This window comes from Filicampus tigris, chromosome 1 (assembly GCF_054856515.1).
Source record: "Filicampus tigris isolate MCC_2025a chromosome 1, RoL_Ftig_1.0, whole genome shotgun sequence".
NCBI lineage: Eukaryota > Metazoa > Chordata > Actinopteri > Syngnathiformes > Syngnathidae > Filicampus > Filicampus tigris.
In genome coordinates this window covers 22,709,939-22,730,630 of record NC_141217.1, presented here as the reverse complement: position 1 = coordinate 22,730,630, position 20,692 = coordinate 22,709,939, and the positions used below count along the sequence as shown (strand labels likewise).

The window sequence follows — 20,692 nt, the reverse complement described above, 5'->3', positions numbered from 1 at the left end:
TTAGACATTCTGCCATTTTGAACAGGAATGAGTAATTTCAAACTAAATTCACATTTTTATACTCACATTCAAGGTGGCTCACTGACAAGTCAGGAATGTAGCAAGCATAGCTTGTAAAGAATAAGTCAACCCAAACTAATATTTTTTCCCAGAATATGTTCTATACTTTTCATGCTATGTATACATTTGTATGTTATTTACATTAATTTGTGTTTTCATGAGTCATCGTCTCATTTCTGTAATTGCAATGTTGCAGTGAATATCAGGAAGCTTGGATGTTTTTTAACAATGTTTTTTATTCATTCATTGTATAAATTGTAATGCAGAAAAAAATTGCGAAGAGGCATACAGCAGCTTTTTGTCTCAATTTGTGTTGGGTGCTGTGCTTCTAGATTATGTAACTCCAATTAACTTCAGGTTTTTGGTTTTAAGTCGGCAGCGCTCCCTGTCGTCAAGGTGATAGTGGAACAAGGGGTAAGAAAAATCCCCACCTACTTCTTTCAACTCCCAAAACATTTGGTCCCTGAAAAAAAATACAGACAGTCTTCATATATTTTGAGGGGAAATTTTGAATTTCTCGCTATTTGGTTTAAGTTTAATGCTCAGCCAACATGTTGTTTGTTGTAATTTTCTTGGTGCATGGCATGAGACATTCTTATTGTTATTATTATTATTCATTTCAACAAGATGTCTGAAGTGTTTGCACTCACATGACAAACAGTTGTATAAGGTTGACGTCCGTGTGCGATGAAGGCATCAGACTTGAGGTTGCTTGTATTTATTTGTTTGTTGTTGGTTTGTTTGTGGACTGTGGACTCTAAAAATGTTTCGATTTTTTAAAAATAAATCCATGTGTTGTTTTGGTGAGGCAGTCAGGTGTATTCATGGCATGCTGTTGCTCTGCATGCGTCCTAATTGTTGTTATTGTCACGATCAAGAAGTTAGAAATCTTCCACGTATCATTTATGTGCTTGTTTCAATAAATCAAGTTTAAATGCAGTTGAATAGATGGGTTTGAATTGCATGTTTTCGTACTTCTTAATTTCCCCGACCAGGATTATTAATCCTTCAATGTATATCGTTGTTGTGCAGAACACTGAAGACAGTGCTCGCATCTCCATCACTTTCTTCCGCCTCTTTCGAGTGATGCGATTGGTGAAATTGTTGAGCAGGGGGGACGGCATCCGAACACTGCTGTGGACCTTCATCAAATCCTTTCAGGTGAGTCTAACGATCACAATTGTTTTGACAATAATAAAAACATATATTTTTGTTGAGCGATTTATCAGATGGCATTCCTTGTGATAGTGGTAGGTGGCTGAATTTCTAAATTCCTTTCTCTGTCCTCTACTTCCAGGCTCTCCCCTATGTTGCACTTCTGATAGCCATGCTGTTCTTCATCTATGCAGTAATCGGAATGCAGGTCAGGCATTCTCTTGGATGCACAGAATTTGCATGGAACAATATTTATAATTTAAACATATTGTAGCTTGAAGTTTAGCTACATATTTGTTTTGAGAGTCAGACAAACACATACAAAGGAGATAATTAGGAAATTACTCCGACAACAGTATTATAAGAATTGTGAAATTGTAAAAGTTAATCCTGGGTTTGATGCATCTTGAATAAATAAACAAACACCACGCCCCAAACAGACACCACCCTGTCCACTCAAAAAAAAAAAAAAAATCATAACACATAACATAGTATTGCCACTAGATGGCAGCAATTACGATAAATGCCACATGTGATATCACCGCATGTGATGCAGAAGATGTTTTTTTAATCAAACTAATTAAGTGGTGGCATTTGAAATTTTAATTCATTCATTCATCTCGTTCAAACCAATTGCACAGTCTTATTATTGAACTATCACAACGTTACAGTATGGTAATATAGTATTATGTAATACAATATTGCATATTATACACTAACATTCAAACAATATTTATTATACCTTGTTGTCATTATATTTGAATTAAGTATACAGGTAGTTCTTTCAAATAAAATAAATAGCTTACCTCTACCGTAATAATAATAATATTCATAATTATTTTTGTTGTAATAATAATACCGGTAATTATTGTTATTCTTGTTACTATCAGAGGTAGGAATTTTACCCAATTTTGCTGGTCCATCATTTGTCATCCATCAGCAGCCACCGTCCATCATTTGTCAGTCCGTCATTTTTTTGTGACAAACCGAATTGTAATCGTCAGATAGTCAGTCGGTCCATCAGTTAAGTCTGTCAGTTAGTCCGTCAGAAGTCCATTAGTCCGCCCCCCTCCCTAAAAAAAAAAATGTCAGCAAAACGGGCATCCGTCAGTGACGGTGTGACGGATGCGGTTGATGACAATTATACTGACGTATGAAAACCCACTTTTGTCACTCATCAGTCCATCATTTTTCAAAAGTGCTCCGTCATTCATAAATCGTCAGCAAAATGGACGTCCATCTGTGACTCTGATGGAATGCACACCTCTGGTTATATCGTGCCTCTGTGATTGGCTGGTGACCAGGTGAGGAGGACAGGCTTCAGTTTACCCGCTACCCCAATGAGGACAAGCGCTATAGATAACGGATGGTTAGATATACAGCACCTAGGACAACCTTAGCTTCATCACAGCGGCATCTGATAGATGTTGTGGGGCACTGCCCTAGTTGCCCTTAATAGCAATTTTCCACTGATTTGAATCTTATGTTACTATTTGACTTATGCTTGGCTGTATACGTTACTGCCATCAGGTTTTTGGGAAGATAGCCATGGTGGATGGAACACAAATCAACCGCAACAATAACTTCCAAACGTTCCCTCAGGCTGTCCTCATGCTCTTCAGGTCTGTCGGTGTCACTTTGAATCATTGGCTACTGCAACAATTGAATGTTAACAAGTTGAACAACATAACTTGTCGCTCATGTTGAATGTTAGATGTGCCACGGGCGAGGCCTGGCAGGAGATCATGCTGGCCTGTCTTCCTGGGAAGTTGTGTGATACCGAGTCGGACTACAACCCTGGCGAAGAGCGAACTTGTGGCAGTGGTTTCGCCATCATCTACTTCATCACTTTCTACATGCTTTGTGCTTTTCTGGTGATTCTGACACATTCCATAAAACTACACAGCAGTCATAATGCAGGCACACACGCAGACATACTGAAATTAAACACCATGTCCGTGTCCTGGTTGTTTCCAGATTATTAACCTGTTTGTTGCCGTCATTATGGATAACTTTGACTATCTCACCCGGGATTGGTCCATTCTTGGACCACATCATCTTGATGAATTTAAACGGATCTGGTCCGAATATGACCCAGAAGCAAAGTGAGTACTTGGGACCGGGACTTTGGCTTCTGCTGTGTTTTCTTTCAGAGCCAGCCCACGACTCCATGCAGCCCTATGCAAAATTAAATTTTTGTCAACCTTGAATTCTGCCAGTACTGGACTATTGATCAATGATCAGTCATACCCCTACTATAAACTCATAGCATTATCCTATAGTCAACCTGACATGATTTTACACCTGTATAGCTTTTGAACAAGTCATAAATCATGGCACTGCAATACTGAATAGCATCTGGGTTGACTAAAAGTAACTAGAAAGTACAAGTATTCTATACGTTTAATGTAAAACTGACATCTGGTTCAATATTTTGGGTTTTAAAAAAAACCTACAACAGCAATATGCAAAAGTAATTTGTATTGTGAGAATGACAATTAAGTGCAAGAACAGAACAATTCTTTGATATCCAAACAAAACAACTTGTATGTACAAAAACAAAGTATTGAATACAATAAAATGTGAATGATGCAAAATAACGACCTGAAACAAGGTTAGAAAATTTGTCTCAAAAACAAACTTTTGTAGAGCAATAAAATCATAAAGCATGCAAAGGCTTTATTTAAAATTCGAAATAAACAACTTTAATTCAATTATTTAACTTTTATGTTACTTTGCTCTTCAGGCTCTTTTGACTGTTTATGGCTCTTAGCCAAGAGGAGCGGGGGTGATTAGTTTGCTTATGCTTTGAGTCGGCTCTGATATGTTTTTTAAAATATATTTTATATAAATTTTAGTGGTTCCTTATCATCTTTTCTTGTTCCAGTCTTCTCATTTATTGGTTTGTGTTCCTGGCAGGGGCAGAATAAAACACTTGGATGTGGTGACATTGCTGAGGAGGATCCAACCTCCTCTTGGCTTTGGCAAGCTCTGCCCACACAGGGTGGCCTGCAAGGTGTGTACATGGCGCTGTATGTGACAGTATACATTTCATATTATACATTAGCCTCCCTCAGTGAGCTTAATATTTGTCACTTTTGAAATCAATAAGTGATAGCTAATACAAGTTTATGTTAAAATTAGAACCAGGGTTTCCAAAACACTTTAATATTGGCCAACATAAACTCAATTGGTTGAAATATGTGTCTCAACATGTTAAATGGGATCTGGTCTGTTAATTAAACTAAACTTGCTCCAAAATGTGCATTCAGGGTATTATCCAGATGAACCGCCTGCTTCTGACCATCCACACACATAGCAATGTATTTAGAATTGGATAGTTGATAGAGATCAGATTTGTTCACATTTGTAATATTCATTAATTGAATGTGTTGATTTACGCTCAACCTGAATGGGAGCATTTTTAGAAGAATGTTTTTTCCACTATCTATAATGTAAATTAGGGCTGAACGATATTCGAAACGAATCTAATTGCAATTTCTTTTCGCTCAGTATTGTGATTACGACTTAATATGCAATTATTTTTTCAAGCTCATCTTCCCATTTTTTAAACAAACACAAGCAATCAACCAATCTGTATTAAAAAGAACAATAACCGATTTATGACCCATAAGATTTGATTTGGTCTTATCGATTAGCATTACGCTAAACTAAAGTCAAATTAACCCTGAATTAATATGAAATGAATTTGTTTATCTACAACAATTAGGGTTGTTAACTTATTAAAACAAGTACTTCACAAAATTCTACCAAACAGTCAGATTACAACAATAGTGCAAACAAATGTGCGGCTTTATCACTTCAAATTTAGACTGATATTTAAACATGCGGACTGCACTTCTGACGCACTGAACCTATCTAGACACGAAACAAACAAACAAACAAACAAACAAACAAACAAACACACAAACAAACAACTAAATAGACAATTGCATTCTACACATTGTGATGTTGATTTGAACTTGATAAATTGTTCAGCCCTAATATCAAGGTTGGTATATCATCAGAGCTGGGCACTTGACCCTTTTTTGCCGGTCCGGCCGCGACCCTCCACCCTTGACCTGGGTACCCTTCCGGCCGCGACCCCCCGCCCTTATTCATAAACATTGTCGGACCCCGTCCCGTTCCCCCCTCCGGCCCCCCCACCCCAAAAAAAGTGTCCGTGATTGACGCCGCCGCGGGAGAGATGCTAACAGCAGAGGCGAAGCTTTTTACGGATCATTAGCTGGCTAATTTACTATTCGAACCCACTGTGGACATGGTTCAAAATGCTCCACTAGTACTTTACTACTTACCCAACTGCATGTGCTTACTTCCATTGCGAACCCCGGGGTTGGTTTTGTCGTATTGTATAATTATTTGGGTCCAACAGTTGCATTCAACAATTATTTATTTTCCACAGTTCCCTTTGTTCACGGCCTTCAAAATAAAAGCAGACCAGAAAACCACTATACACAGCAGGTTTGCTACGGCGTATTTCCGGAAGTAGAAGACGCGTGGCATGTGTTGCAGACCTGTCGCCAACAGCACAATGCGTCGGTCGGTCAAGTGAATCAATGCGGCAGTTGTGGCTTGTGCCGACGCGGGAGTAGAAAGAAGCCTAAAAAGAAGCCTTTCACTGAGTAGATGAGATGAAAATTTGGCCGCCTCGCGACCACGTCAAACGCATGAGGGCCGATTAGTGGGCCGTACTAAAATCCACTTTCGGCCATGCTTAGTCCAGCTATTTTTTCAAATTTGTCACCAAAAATGGGCATCCGGTCAGGCCGGAGGGTCCGACCGGTCCGGCCCGGGGACGGACTGCCCAGCTCTGTATATCATCAAATGTTTACAGGAACTTGTACTCAAATACGTCACATGATAATCCCGTGCTAAAAAAAATATAACTTCCATGGGAGAGGTAATAATTACTGTGACAATAATGAAGTCGATTTGTAATGTAATTGACATTGTAAGTGAGCATGTTGTATATCCCCGGTCTGATGTTTGATTCATCTGCAGCGTCTGGTTGCGATGAACATGCCTCTGAACAGCGATGGCACAGTTATGTTTAATGCCACCTTGTTCGCACTGGTGCGCACTGCTCTCAAAATTAAAACAGAAGGTGAGTCCAAACTTTTCCCTGTGTGGAAATTATCATTACAATCCCTGTTCTATTTTTATTTGTAACGTTATCAAAGTGCCAAAAGTTGCCTCCAAATATGAGAGAGAATTTCCCACTCTAAATCTTGTCTCCAAGGTAACTTGGAACAAGCTAACGAGGAGCTGAGGGCTGTGATCAAGAAGATCTGGAAAAGGACCAGCATGAAACTGTTGGATCAAGTAGTGCCCCCTGCAGGTGGTGAGTGGTCACTACACACCACACCAATACCACTTGGTGTCCTCCTGCTCTTCTCATGTCTTTTTTTTTTGCATGTCATATACAGTATAGCCATTTTTCACTTTACCAACTCAGAATTGTATAATAATTTTACATTATACCCCAAATGGACACTTTAATTGTCACATTTCTTAGCGCAGATTCGCTTCCTGTGTGTTTGCATGTACAGTAGTTTTCTGTCCCAATTTGCTGACATGCTTCAGTGCTGTGTTTTCAATGTTTTAGATATCAGTCACACATTCAACTGCATGTTTACTGTATATTAGCGCAACCCTTTTTATGTCTTTTTTTAAAAAAAAAAAAGACATTTGTGTCAAGCTTCTCTTTCCCACAGCTTGCTTTGCTCAGTCCACACACGTTGCCTTCTTTTCTCTATTTGCCATCCTGAGCTTCCTGGGCAGTGCCGTTTTTGTTTGGTGGCATGAGACTGCTGAAACCTTAACTTGGCTTAAAAGTTCACAAGGCTCTGCTCAGCAAAACAGTACCTGCCATACTGTGCCTCACATTTTGTATAAAATCATCAGTTGGTAAAATGCATGCATGGATATGCATAAATTATTTCTAGTAGACCTTTCGTCTCATTGAAATTACATCTGATTATGTGCGAGTATTTGCAGAGGCATTGTGGACTGGTATGTTGTGCATTTGATGGACACACACACGTGCGCAAACAGGCACACACAGAGGATGTGAGTGTTATTGCGCCTTTGGTGTTGATTGGGGAGACCTCGGTGTGTCTGGTCTGTTCACTCAGATGACGAGGTAACAGTGGGGAAGTTCTATGCCACCTTCCTGATACAGGACTACTTCAGGAAGTTCAAGAGACGCAAAGAGAAAGGCCTTGTGGGTAGGCGCTCATTCGACAGGATTAACAGCACCATGGTTCTGCAGGTGAGTACTGTCAAACTGATCAAGATTCCAATAAATAAAACATAACAAATGAAGTGAAATGCAAAGAAATCACTTTTAACTGGGAATGTTCAATACCACTTTTTTAAAGACCCATACCAGTACAAGTATTCACTCTTTCAGTACTTACCGATACAGACTAGAGATACCTCTAGTATTTTTGCTATATAAAATTTCATTCAACACAATGACAACTTTCTGTCTGACGCAGATGGTGATTCGCAGATGTGGCAAACTACTGCAGTGTAGCGCCAACTACTGTCGACGAGGACATATTCGATTTTTTTTCCACTTAAAGAGGAAGTCAACCCAAGAATGTGTTCAGTGCAGGCCCACTAGATGAAATAAGGCAATATGATATGAAATATGAGTTAAGCAGCAATATCCACCCATTTTTAGCCATCTCAGGGGGCGGCCATTTTGTCACTTCTGTCGACTGAAAATGACTCTCAGGGCAAAGATAACTGTCAATCCTGGCTCGCCTGTTTTCTGAAGCTGAGCCCTGATTGGTCGCTATCTGAGCCCAGAGGGTGTATGATGTCATTTTCAGTCAACAGAAATGACAAAATGGCCACTCCCGGAGATGGCTAAAAACGGGTGGATTTTGTTTCTTAACTTATATCCCACAAACACAATATTAATCAGAATGTTGTGTTTCATCTAGTGGGCCTGCCTGGAACATATTCTTAAAAAAATATGTTTGGGTTGACTTCCGCTTTAAGTATCAGTGGCTGGTTTTGGCAGCCTACACAAATACCAATACCTCAAAATAAGGTTGCATTGGCCCGATATGGATACCTGGTATAAGCACTCTCCCATTCCCTCTGTGAACAAAGAAACACTTCAGACCAAATGTTTTTGAATTCGTACTGCCTCTCGCATATCTCAAAAGAATCACTGAAACTTTTCAGTAATTCTGCATGTCTTTGTGGCATCTACATTGATTTGGACCTAAATAAATCTATGACTGCAGTCTGCCACCATGTGGTGCTCCTCCTGTAGCTTCTTACGTCGTTGTTTTTTGTAGCATGTGATCTCAAAATCAGCAAAATGCCATTGCCAAGTATACATTATACTTTAAACATTCCCTTTACTGTATTTAGTTTGATCATGGTGGCAAAAGTTTGACTACTGGACCAATTTCAGTACTTCTACTCCTGTTATTTCGTACGGGATAAATTGATTCAAAAACCAATGTCACCCTAACTTGAAACCACTCTTTTGGCCGAGATACAGTATTTCCTATTGCATTCTATTACATTCCATGTGACATCTTTACAGGCTGGCCTGCGCACGCTGCATGACATCGGACCCGAGATCCGTCGAGCCATATCATGTGACTTGCAGGACGAGGGGCTTGTAGATTTGACAGAAGAGGAAGAAGAGGGAATTTACAGGGTATCACACATTTTATATATCGTACATTTGGGCAGAAAGATAGGTTTAATTATTATTTTTTTAATTATGTATAATTATTTATACTGTAACTGATCAGAAACTGTCCTGTAGTGTACTTATTAACAACTTTTTGTTCCTGGTGTCTCCCTGAAGCGCAATGGCGGCCTTTTCGGTAACCATGTCAACCACGTCAGTACGACTCTGCAAGGCTCCGCCCAACCGACCACTGTCACTCAACGTCCACTACAGATCCTCCCCTTTTCCTGCAGTGCCTCGACAGAACCCGCCCAAATAAGCCTGAGGGACAATGATAGAAGCCAAGAGACAGAAATGAACTCGTCACCTGTCCAATATAATCATCATCATTATCATCATCATCAAACTTCTCATCAGGCTGACTACTCCTGCTTTAATTCCAATCACCAACAATCACCTGTACCCTCCAACGCCAATCTCAACAATGCCAACGTGCCCATGCTTCTGTCTGTGAGCCGTGGGAAGCAGCAGAAACGTTTGTTAGCGACAGATTGCCCATCCTCCACCAAAACGGGCTCACCAATGTCCACCCGCAGCAAACCTTGGAAGTCGCTCTCCATGAGGTCGGTTAGTTTTGGCCGTGTTCATAAACGTCTTGGTTCATTTATGTTTGACTCAAGAAAGTGACTTTGATTGTATGTCTGCATTTGTCATGATGGTTAAAAAATGATTCATACACAGAAGTAGTCTCCACTCCCCACTGAAAAATGCCCCCGCCCAAAAAAAACCCCACAAAACAAAATGAAAATGAAAATATGCTTTTATAGAGCAGATGTGAAAAAATATGCGTGGAATTCATCCATACATATATTTTCTTTAGTATATTTTTTATAGCTTTATAGTGTCTTACTAGGATTTGGGGATCAACATGCAAAATCCACACGGGAAGGCCAAATCTGAGATTCAAAAACAAATAGTGGCTACACGGGATAGACAATAGTATAGAAAATGGATGCATGGATAGATAACACACATCTTATTTTAAGTAAAAAAAAAGTTCAATTGATTTGCGTGACAGATTTCTTAAAGATGAAGTCAACCCAGAAAAATTATTTGCAATAATATGTTTCATGCACCTTCCCTAGTCTAAACATGTATTCTGATTAATATTGTGTTTGGGGAATATTAGTTAAGCAGCAAAATCCACTGTTTCGTCTTTTGAAATAACCGCAGCAAAAACAGACAAAGAAGTAGTAAAATGCACCTTTGATGTATTGTTTACCGAATACGAGATACGCTGAGCTCTCGCACAATGAGACATTTTTTCTAATAAGTTCTTGCCAAAGTGTGACGAAACAATTATAATCTACCATCACAAAAATGTCAAAATGATACAGCACCCTTTTGTCTAATTGTCGTTACAGAGAATGCAATGTGTTCAATGTTGTGCCTTTTTCTTCTTCCTTCCTTGTCTACTGTGGACATCCTGTTGCTTTTAACCCTTTGTGCTTGGCTGACCTCATGCACTTCTCATTTTGGAACAGGAGCCACTGCTATGAGGCCTACATTAGGTACAGTATTATGCATGGAATTATGAAGTCAAAATTAGCCATTAAACTATTAATTCAGAATTTGAAAAATGTATTATTATTATTATTATTATTATTGTTATTGTTATTCAATTAATTTATTATTTTTTTTCATTCTGGCCCACAAAGCATGAACCCTGTTATTTGTTGCATTAGTTTGGATTTTTGTTTTTCGAAAATACGTTAATTAAAATGGATGTATTTCATTTTTTTAATCAATTTTCTCATTAAATCATTTGTCAATTGATTTATAAAAAGGGCAACATTTTTCATATACATTTCACATTAGTTTTTTAAAATTTTAATAATTACTTAATTAATTACAATTTATCATTTTTACATTTACCTTTTTTTCCTCTCATCTGAGAATGACTTAGTTCAGTATCTCTATTTTTGCATGATATGCTTCCATTTTCCGGAAAGCAGTATGTTCACTCCCACAATGGTGCAAATGCCCGTTTCTCGCTGTGCGCATCTTTGACAATACCCCTAAAAATAAAACTCCACCCGTGCACACGGTTAGACTGTGCTTTGCACTAGATTTGCGCTTCTGCATATGTGTTGCTGAGTCACTGATGGTGTAGTGGTACACACGCCTGAGTTGTGTGCGGGCAGCGTGGGATCGGTTCCCACTCAGTGACAGTGTCTATGTGTGCCCTGCGACTGGCTGGCGACCAGTTCGGGGTGTTGTCTGCCTTTTGCCCATTGTCGGCTGGGATAGGCTCCAGCACCTCCCCGCGACCCTGTACAGGATAAGCGGTGTGGAAGATGACACATGACACATATGTGTGGACCCCAAAATGTGTTACCAGTATCACTAATGATACGTGGGCTCCCTTTCGTAGTATGCGAGAGAATCACTGCCAAAGTATAGTTCAGTTGTATTTAACTTTTTAGTACACCACATTTGCATATTCTTTTTTTAATTTGTTTTTTTTTTTAAATGTGCATTTTAATTGAGTCAATATTTACCGGAAGTACAGTATTTTTTCCCTTATATTTAGCCGAAGCAACTTTGAGGAGGGAGGGAGTAACCCTGGCACACAAAAAACTACAAATGTCCTGAATTGCTCTACGGCGTACGTCACCTCCTCCTTTCGCTATAAGGACAGAAGTCGATTTGAACGTCGACGCGCTATTACTGGCGCCATGGCAGAAGTGCCAAAACAAACAAAAAAATAAAAGTATTGTTTAAACAAAATTAGACTAATTACCTCATCACAATTTATCTTTCACACAGCCACTGGAAATAGAAATGTAATTCCAACAGTCCAACTTGCAGTTCAGCGAGAGCTCAGGATTTCACAACACTACGGGCTGGCACGCATGGGAAATGGTTGACTTTTGTCAAAACACTACAGCTTTTGCTATAATCAACAAAAACTGACATGACACAGTGTTGCTTTAATCTTCAAACTGCAGAATGTTACAGTGGCTTACAGTAATATTAGATATACATTTGGGGAATAAAATCTGTCTTGTTTTCGATGAACACTTCAGTTTATAATGCCAATTAACATGATGTAAACAATAACGCATATGAGAACCACTGACCTAAGTTGTCTCTCCTTTTTAAAAAATGTGAGTAAACTAGAAATACACCGTCCAGTAATGCCTGCGAAAAGACAGCTGTCGGCGTATACTTTGGTTATTGGGCTGATCATTACCTAACTGATTGTCATGTTTTGTCCCTGACGTTGGCTTGCCAGGTCAGAGGTTTGCAGGGGTTGCCACACCGCCGTTCAGCGATCCGAGCCAGCGGAAGTGGAAAGTGACGAGGAGCAAGGCTCAGGAGAGTACTACTACAGCGGGGACGAGTCCCACGAAGATGACATCATGCTCACTAGGGACCGGTACAGTCAGTCACGCACTCCATCCGTCATCCATCCATCACAGCAAACCATCCAGTGTTTCTACAGCCTTGGTCACAGGGCTCCATATATGTAAAGACAGACAACCATTCACATAGTCATTGAGTATGCCACCCGCACAGATGTCGCACGAGTGAACTACACCATCATTGACTCTCCAAACATGTTTGGTATGTATATGTATACGCCGCTGACGTAAATCATGCGGATTTATTTTTATGTTGTTGTGCAGGCTTTCGAATAAAGACTCTCGTAACAAGGAGGACGATTTGGATGCAGAGTCAGATTGTTTCTATGACGATGACCAGCAGCCCATATGCCAAGAGAGCAGGCAGTCACCTCGGAGATGGCGTTTAGCATCACCGCAAGGTGACACACTGGCTTCACCTAGTTGAGTTGTCCGTTCCAGTTAAACCTTCAAAAATTCAAACGTTAGACACTGACACTGTTAATTTCACAGTCAGGGAGGTATTTATTTCTAATAAAGCTAAAGAGGGTCAAGTGAGTGTAAGAGATGAACAGCTCTCACTATGATGTAATATTTTACGCCTTTATTCAGATCCATCCATCCATTATCGATACCGCTTATCCTCACAAGAGTCGCGGGGCGTGCTGGAGCCTATCCCAGCTGTCTTCGGGCAATAGGCGGGGGACACCCTGAATTGGTTGCCAGCCAATCGCAGGGCACACAGAAACAAACATCCGCACTCACAATCACACCTAGGGACAATTTAGAGTGTCCAATCAACCTACCATGCATGTTTTTGGAATGTGGGAGGAAACCGGAGTATGCAGAGAAAACCCACGCAGGCCCGGGGACAACATGCAAACTCTACACAGGGAGGTGATGTGTTGAATTGGTACGGTGTCTACTATAGAGGAGGCAAGTAGTGAGTCTTAATTTAACAATGTGTATTGGTGCTGGTCCAGGAATTTTCCCTCTACTATACATGGGGTCCAAGTGGAGCAGTCAGCCACCATATCCAGCAAATGAAGCTAAAAAAAAAAAAACGTTAGTTTGGTCAGTCTTTTTTAGTATGATTAAGCTTCAGAATTTTTGATAAGCTTGTAATGGATCTCATTATATTGTGCAGGTATACCTTTACAGCCTAAATATTCAATGTATTTAACACTTTATGTGTCCACACAGCCCTCAACAGACCGACCTTCAGTTTTGAGTGTCTTCGCAGAAAAAGTAGCCAGGAAGAAGCTCCGCCCTCTCCTTCTTGCACAGTTCTTCCGTTGCACCTGCTCCAGCAACAGGTACGAGTTCCGCCGAACACATTTTTTGCTTTAGATTGAATTTGTTATCACTTGTCTTTTTGACGTTTCTTGGTCCTTTTATCACCAGGTCATGGCGGTGGCTGGCCTGGACGCTAGTAAACTTCAGCGCCTCTCTCCCACGAGGTCGGTCCACTCGTGGGCCACACCCCCTGCCTCCCCTCTAGCTTATGATTCTTCGCCCTGCTACACGCCACTCATACAGGTGTGCACAAACACTTGCTCCCTTCGCAAGGAACAGTGGAGATATTTTTCACATTCAGCTAAATCCTCAAAACATGGTTCCAGCACTATAGAAAATGGATGGATGGAAATACTAAAATGGCACACTACTACATTGGTGTGCTTGTCTGCGTGTGTCCTTAGGTGGACTGGCGGAGCTCAGGCAGTGTGGGCAACATCCCAGCCTCGGTAAAGAGGAGTTCGTGGTACACAGACGGACACGTCCGCGCTCCCAGCTGTGGCCAATCTCCCTCACAACTCCAGCTTCCTGCTGAGAGTGGCTCACATTTCCTGCAGAAGAGAGGCAGCGCCAACAGTCTAGTGGAGGCTGTAAGTTTCTTCATCCATCATTTAGTTAACTAGCACTGAGATGATGTCAGCGCAATCAAATTGGTTGCTTAGTACAATGATTCCCAACCACCGTGGGCCGTGAGACATCATCAGGTGTGGTGTGGGAAACTACCCGGTATCCAATTTCACTTAATTGGTCCAAAAAATATTTACTACAAATAATGTAACTTTGTTCAAAAGAGCGCCAGTGACATACCATATAGTGGCAGGCAGAACAGTTAAATATTCTTTCACTAGATGGCAGAAATTCTAATTGTGTGTACACATTGTTCTGTTGCAATACTAAGAATAAAGTAATAGATTCATGTGTTCCACTAAACAGACCCAGATTTCACACAAAGTGTTTTTTGAGTCAGTTGAGACCAGATTATCATGGTTTCAGTTTGGTAGTGTGCTATACGAGATTTTTTTGTAAAATGTCTGCTTCAGCTCAGTGAAGATTGAGAAACACTTGCTTATAAAGTGCTTTGTATTGCCGTCATACTAAAAAAAAGACTCTGTTTCACATAGATATGTGAATAGTTTATTGTTATAACAATATTATAGCTGTCATGTTTCCGGGATGGAGGACCCAAATGCAGGAGAAGCAGGGGGTACTGAAGAAAATATTTATTAACAAAAACGAGCACAAACTAATCTTGAAAAGTCCAAAATCAAAGTAGCAAAGAAACACTAGAGAACCAAAACACAACTCCAGGAGAAACAAAACAACATGACAGAGACAATGATCCGACGAGGACTGAAGGAAAACAAGGAACTTAAATACAAGCATACTGACGAGACAACGGGAAACACCTGGACGATACACACAAGGTAGGAGGGAGCTGATTGGCCAACACTAGGGTGTGGAATGCAGACAGGTGGACACAAATCATTGACGAGACAGACGCAGAAACACTGAGAAAACAAAACTAAAAAGGCCCACACATAACAGTACCTGCCCAAGACGAGTGCATTTAGAAACGGGTATTTGCGCCATTGTGGGTGTGAACATAGTCAACTGGCCAATTGAGGCAGCTCCTGTCATTCCCTTTAAAATCAGCAGGCGAGAGGCGCATAGTCTTTGCTATTGCGGAAGTCCATGCAGAAGATCGAAGCGCATAAAACACCTTTATGAGGAATTGCAAGCAGACCTCCATGGGTGGTTGATGTAAAGTTGTCCAGGGTGATCACAGATCACCACTGTGAAGTGGGCACTTGGAGATTTCCTTCCAACCCGATCGATTGTTGTTGTGCGGATGTGAGCCCCCCAATAGCTGTGGCGCGGCAAGGGAGGGTTATTTTAAGAATATGATAATCATAATAATAATGCGTTCCTGAAATAATTTTTACAATGATTCAGAGGGTTTGATACATGCTGTTGTCATATTTATGAATGAAATATGATGACATCAACCACAACTCGGAATCTGTCTCCTTGCACCTCAATCCAATTAACCAATATCGCGTTACATCACCTGCGCCACAACTTAGACCTGCTTCCACCTGGTCTAAAGTACTTTCAGTCACCAAATTGTCAAGTGCGTCGGGGACGTGTAAAAGAAAATGCTGTCTGTCCGCCCACAGGTTATCTCATTTTGAAATGATGTAAAACCGTACAAAAAATCCTGTTATTATATAAACATACCTGTAAATAAAGTGATACGTTCATGTTATAACTTGAAAAAGATGACTTTACGATGTTTACTTTGTCTCAGGCATTGATCTCGGAGGGTCTGGGAAAATACGCCAGGGACCCCAAGTTTGTGTCAGCCACCAAGCACGAGATCGCCGACGCATGCGAGATGACCATCGACGAGATGGAGAGCGCCGCAAGTAATCTGCTGAACGGCAGCCAGGCTGACCCCAGCGGCGCCGAGGCCGCTTGCTCGGACCCCGCCGTGCACAACATGCGGGACTACAGCGACGAGGAGACATACGTGGCCGTCAAACGAGAGGAGGACCTCGCAGACGAGATGATTTGCATCACGTCGCTATAGCAGCGGCCCTCTGTTTTTATTTGTTGATTGATTCCAATTGACGTTCTGCTGCTTTTCCACACTGAGAAGAACGTTGTGCTCCTACAGTAGACGACATGAGAATGAAGTGCCTTGTTTTCTCTTTCTACAGGAACATGAACAGAAGAAGACCTCTGATGAAAACAAATATTGAAAGTAGAACACTGATTTGATGTTGTATTTGATTTATTCATGTCTCCATGAATGGTGACGGTTGTTCAAGACCAGCGAAATCTTGCTTTACAAAGCCATTCTGAATCCTATGAATTCACTTTGAAAACAGCACGAGTCCGATGGTGATGAAACTGCGTGTGTATGTTGGATTAAGCATCAGAGATTTGTGTTGTTTAGCTATGGGTCATCTTTGAACTGGATTTAAAATGTTTTCTCGCACGGTGACTATATTTTTATCTGTGATACAGTGGAATCTCTGCAGCGAAATACATTTTTCCCCGTTGAAAAGAATGGTCATACAAATGTATAATTTTTCATGCGTTGCCATATGGTAGCCTTCCGTGGTAGCATCACAAAAACATGTAGAGTTAATTATGAGTTTCTCACTCAACTGATGTCTTGATGACCAAAGTCGCATTTTCCATGAGAAATTTTTGCCCAGTTTCCGAATGACACGGCTCTTTCACTTTGGAGGTTCCACTGTATTTTCAATGCTTAATTTCAGGGTCCAGGAGTCAAAGCAAAGTTAATACAGGTAATAATTAATTTTGGATATGATTTCATGTTATTGACTAAACTTGAAAAAAAAAAAAAAAACACATATCAATATACAGTACAGTGCAGTCCAGGAATGCAATTAAATAACTGAAAAAATGTGCTTTGCTATATTTTTGTAAAACAGCCAATTAATGATTAACAATAGTTATTTCAAATAATAGTTTGGCATTAAAAATATCAATTATCAATATGCAATTGTTGACTCAGACATGCAGGGCATTACATGAATAACTGCGGCAAATTGATTCGATTGAGTGAGTTAAATATCAGTAACTGCATCAAATTTACTTTACCAACACTTTAATGGGCTCCAGTCTCAGGATTACAGAGTTGATTTATCATGCAAAAGTCAAAACATTTGCGTCTAATAACTGCCGTTACATCCTTACAAATCAAATCCACAGTACAGTATATGATTTCCTCCATCAAGCAAGCAACATCTAAAGTTCAGAGTCAGAAAACTATATGTATACCCGCAGGGCAGCAGGTTGTCAAACAACACCTAAAGGAAGATTGTGTCTTCTACCACAATATATTAATGGAAATTTATTCTTCATGACAGTTGTGCAATTAAAGGGCTTTTGAAATGTGAAACCAAAAATAGAAAGGGATCTTTTTTTTACAAACATTCATTTTGACCAACTCAGGATTTCTACAAAAATGTTAATGGTTATCTGCAACGCGACTGCACCGTTCCCATCCCACCTTATGTAAAATAAAGAATACAACTAAAGCTTTTTAATGTGAGTTGTACTTTAAACTCTAATTATTGTATATGTGATCCGATGGATTCATCTATTCCGAAGAAAAAAATAAAAATGATCCTTTAACAATCCCTAGAAGGGAAATTCAGCAGATTTTTTTTAAAAGATAAAAATAACGGAATCTAAAGTAATCGTTTTACAAAACAACTTTTTTGAATGATATAGTGGCACTCAGGCCTAATTTCTTTATTTTTTGAGCCGCAGATAAAAACAGAGCTGCAGATTTATTGCACATATTGACAAATTGCACCCGAAGTTAGAAAATCCCAGTTGCCCTTGAAAAGCCACATTGGTCACTTGACAACAGCAACCAGTAAGGAAACATAACAAACTAAAGGATTGACGGTAGTTTTTATTATTATATTATTATTATTTTGGGGAACAAAAACACTTGAGTGTGTGCAATCTTTATTTTTTTAAATATATGTTTTGTAATGTTCCACTGCTTTTGAGATGTTCAGTAAATATTGTAAGGTAAAGTTTCTGCTTTCTACCCGTTGTACAAAATAAAAACATCAGCTTGGTAGCACACGTTCATATTACATTTTCAACAAATGGCAAACAAAGTCACCCTTTTGTACACCGCAATTCTCTTTTCAGAAAAACTAAGTCAGGATTGGCTTGTTGTGTAAATAAAAGTCACGATTGGCTTGATGTGTTCTAATGTGGGGTTACAATTATTTGCACCAGTAAATAAAAAAAAGAAATGGGGGTGAAAAGCTATAAGGCCTGTAATTGTCTTCCCTTTACAGTGAACAGTACAGCTGGGCTAAGGTTCTTCGTACAATAGTGCAAATATTTTACAGACAGATTACTCAGAACTAGTGTTAATCATCACAGGACATTCAATGAGCAATTGCTCCGATGTGCTTAATTACAATTGCAAATAATTGAGTTATGCTCCTTGCCCCACTCCCCCACCGCAAGTTTAGAATTATTATTTAACTTTTTCCAAGACGCTGGGGTACAAGTAGACAGTAGTTACATGGCAAGCTTGTGAATTCTTGTGCTTAAAAAAAAAAAAAAAAAAAAGGAAACACCACAAGTAAGTGACCCTGGGTTGTCCTGGCCATCACAGCTATTTTTGTCATTATCAGCCAGCCACGCCTTTAATATCAAGAATCTTGACATTGACTCTGATCTTATAAAGTAAAGGGGTTAAACATCACATAAACATCTAATAATTACTTGTAAACATTCAAAATAAGGCACATGTTAAAGTTTGTAAGATTTGCACAGTGGCTCTTCTGCACTTGGGGCAGGAGGGATAGTGCAAATCCCAGTTTATTTTATTTTATTTTTTTAAATACAGAGCATTAATTCAATGAGTGCAAAATGAGTGTGTGTGTAAGTAAAGTCAGCCCCTTGTTTTTGCCATTAGGCTTGTGGCTTTTTAATTGGCCTTTATGCGCAACATGACGTCTGCCGAGCAGGAAGTGGCCACGCAAACCAGAAAAAAAAGAATCTGGTGATCTATGTTGTGTCTCCAAGTTGGGTTGCATCTTTTAGCGGTGGACTTTTATTCATGTGATATTTCCTGGTCTATAGAAATGGTTGGTTCCACCAAAAATTATTTTCTGTAGGGTTAGTGACGCTGTAGTGGTTCACTCTCTTAATCATCGACTGTGTGAATGCAAGATGTGCCTGTGTTTGCCCAAAATCAGCCGTGATAGGCTCCAGCTTTCCCATGCCTGCTGACAGGGTAAGCGGTGCAGAGAGAATATAGATGGACATCAATGATATTTTTAGTGTGCAATTACTGGCATGAAGCAAACAGTTGCTAGACTTGTCTGCCCTGTAAACAAGTGCAACAAAAGCAAAAGTGAGCAAATTGACAGCACAACAGCAACAGCTGCAGTTTATCAAAGAGACACGTCAGCTTCACACGCATACACACACACAAAAAAACTACGTCTTGCCACGCCAATGCAGAAAGTGGTTGTTGTTATTATGCATACAGGAAATGATTGCAGTTAGATAATTAAAAGCTGGAACAGTCCACTTTCACATTTAAAACAGATGTGAATGGAAACAACAACAGCACAAAGGCTTTTGCCTTCTTCTGGCTATTCATGATTTTTAACTGCCATTTGTTTTTTGTCATTATTCAAACTTGGACCAATGTTCTGCGGTGGTGAAAGTGACTCCTCACAATCACGTACTCAGGAAGGAGGGTGGCTGTTCACTGATCTCTTGAGATAAAATAAAGTACATTGATGTGACCTCAATTCATGAAGCATAGATTAAAAGAAAGAATAGACATCTTGGAATCAAAATTGTCGGTTGAATAAGTGATAAAAGGTTACCTGTTTAGCGTATATCATCAGCAAATATAGATTGTTATTCATTGGACAGCTCAATTTAGCGGAAAGTAAGTCAAACACGCCTAAGGAAGGATACATTTCGATCCATCCATTCATTTTTCTTTTTCTTCCTAAGGGTCACGGGTAAGATCGAGTCAATCACAGCTGACTTTTGGTCAATCGTAGGGCCCAAATAGACAAACAAGCATTTATACTCACGTTCACACCATTGGACAATTTAGAAAATTAAATGAACCTGACATGGATGAGAGCAGTATACTGAAAAAACCCTCACAGGAAGAGAAGTACATGCAAATTACATACCTGAGGGCCTGAGCCAAGATTTGAACCACAAACCGCGAGGTTCGCACCGTTTGCATACATTTTTACTGCAAGCTTTGCTATTTCATCTCCAGTAAACGAACATATGAAATTGTAAATATGGTTAAGTGTTGTTGTAAAACATACGTATATTGTTGATACTATATTTTTGACTTTTTGGCGGTGCCTGGCAGGGCGCTGTGTCTTGCTCACTTAAAACCAAGAAATGTGCAGTGAAGTTCCGCCTCATGGCTCAAAGAAACGCCCACATCTGTCAGCCAATCAGATGACATTGACGTCACGGCCCTCCTCGGCCTGCATTCCAGGCCCAGGTTGGTAGAGGTTCTGAGGAACGGTACCAT

General features: G+C 40.0%; 1 protein-coding gene across 14 annotated transcripts in view; it reads left to right on the top strand.

Annotated features, from left to right (window-relative positions):
* cacna1db (calcium channel, voltage-dependent, L type, alpha 1D subunit, b) overlaps positions 1 to 18,390 on the top strand; it is a 68,484-nt gene extending 50,094 nt beyond the window's left edge. For 10 of the 14 annotated variants that reach the window (XM_086027011.1, XM_086027026.1, XM_086026946.1 and 7 more), the window contains 18 exons: positions 1,093 to 1,221; positions 1,358 to 1,423; positions 2,746 to 2,837; positions 2,930 to 3,089; positions 3,193 to 3,320; positions 4,135 to 4,231; positions 6,238 to 6,340; positions 6,476 to 6,577; positions 7,371 to 7,507; positions 8,807 to 8,923; positions 9,077 to 9,522; positions 10,444 to 10,470; positions 12,198 to 12,341; positions 12,592 to 12,728; positions 13,510 to 13,622; positions 13,711 to 13,845; positions 14,007 to 14,192; positions 15,911 to 18,390. In XM_086027011.1, coding sequence (XP_085883137.1) covers positions 1,093 to 1,221; positions 1,358 to 1,423; positions 2,746 to 2,837; positions 2,930 to 3,089; positions 3,193 to 3,320; positions 4,135 to 4,231; positions 6,238 to 6,340; positions 6,476 to 6,577; positions 7,371 to 7,507; positions 8,807 to 8,923; positions 9,077 to 9,522; positions 10,444 to 10,470; positions 12,198 to 12,341; positions 12,592 to 12,728; positions 13,510 to 13,622; positions 13,711 to 13,845; positions 14,007 to 14,192; positions 15,911 to 16,192 — 2,601 coding nt within the window. In that variant the 3' untranslated portion in view covers positions 16,193 to 18,390. Of the gene's footprint in view, positions 1 to 432; positions 475 to 1,092; positions 1,222 to 1,357; positions 1,424 to 2,745; positions 2,838 to 2,929; positions 3,090 to 3,192; positions 3,321 to 4,134; positions 4,232 to 6,237; positions 6,341 to 6,475; positions 6,578 to 7,370; positions 7,508 to 8,806; positions 8,924 to 9,076; positions 9,523 to 10,443; positions 10,471 to 12,197; positions 12,342 to 12,591; positions 12,729 to 13,509; positions 13,623 to 13,710; positions 13,846 to 14,006; positions 14,193 to 15,910 lie in introns of all 14 variants that reach the window. The other 4 variants (XM_086026932.1, XM_086027003.1, XM_086026993.1 and 1 more) reach the window with 1 other exon arrangement.
* Positions 18,391 to 20,692: the final 2,302 nt, after the last annotated feature.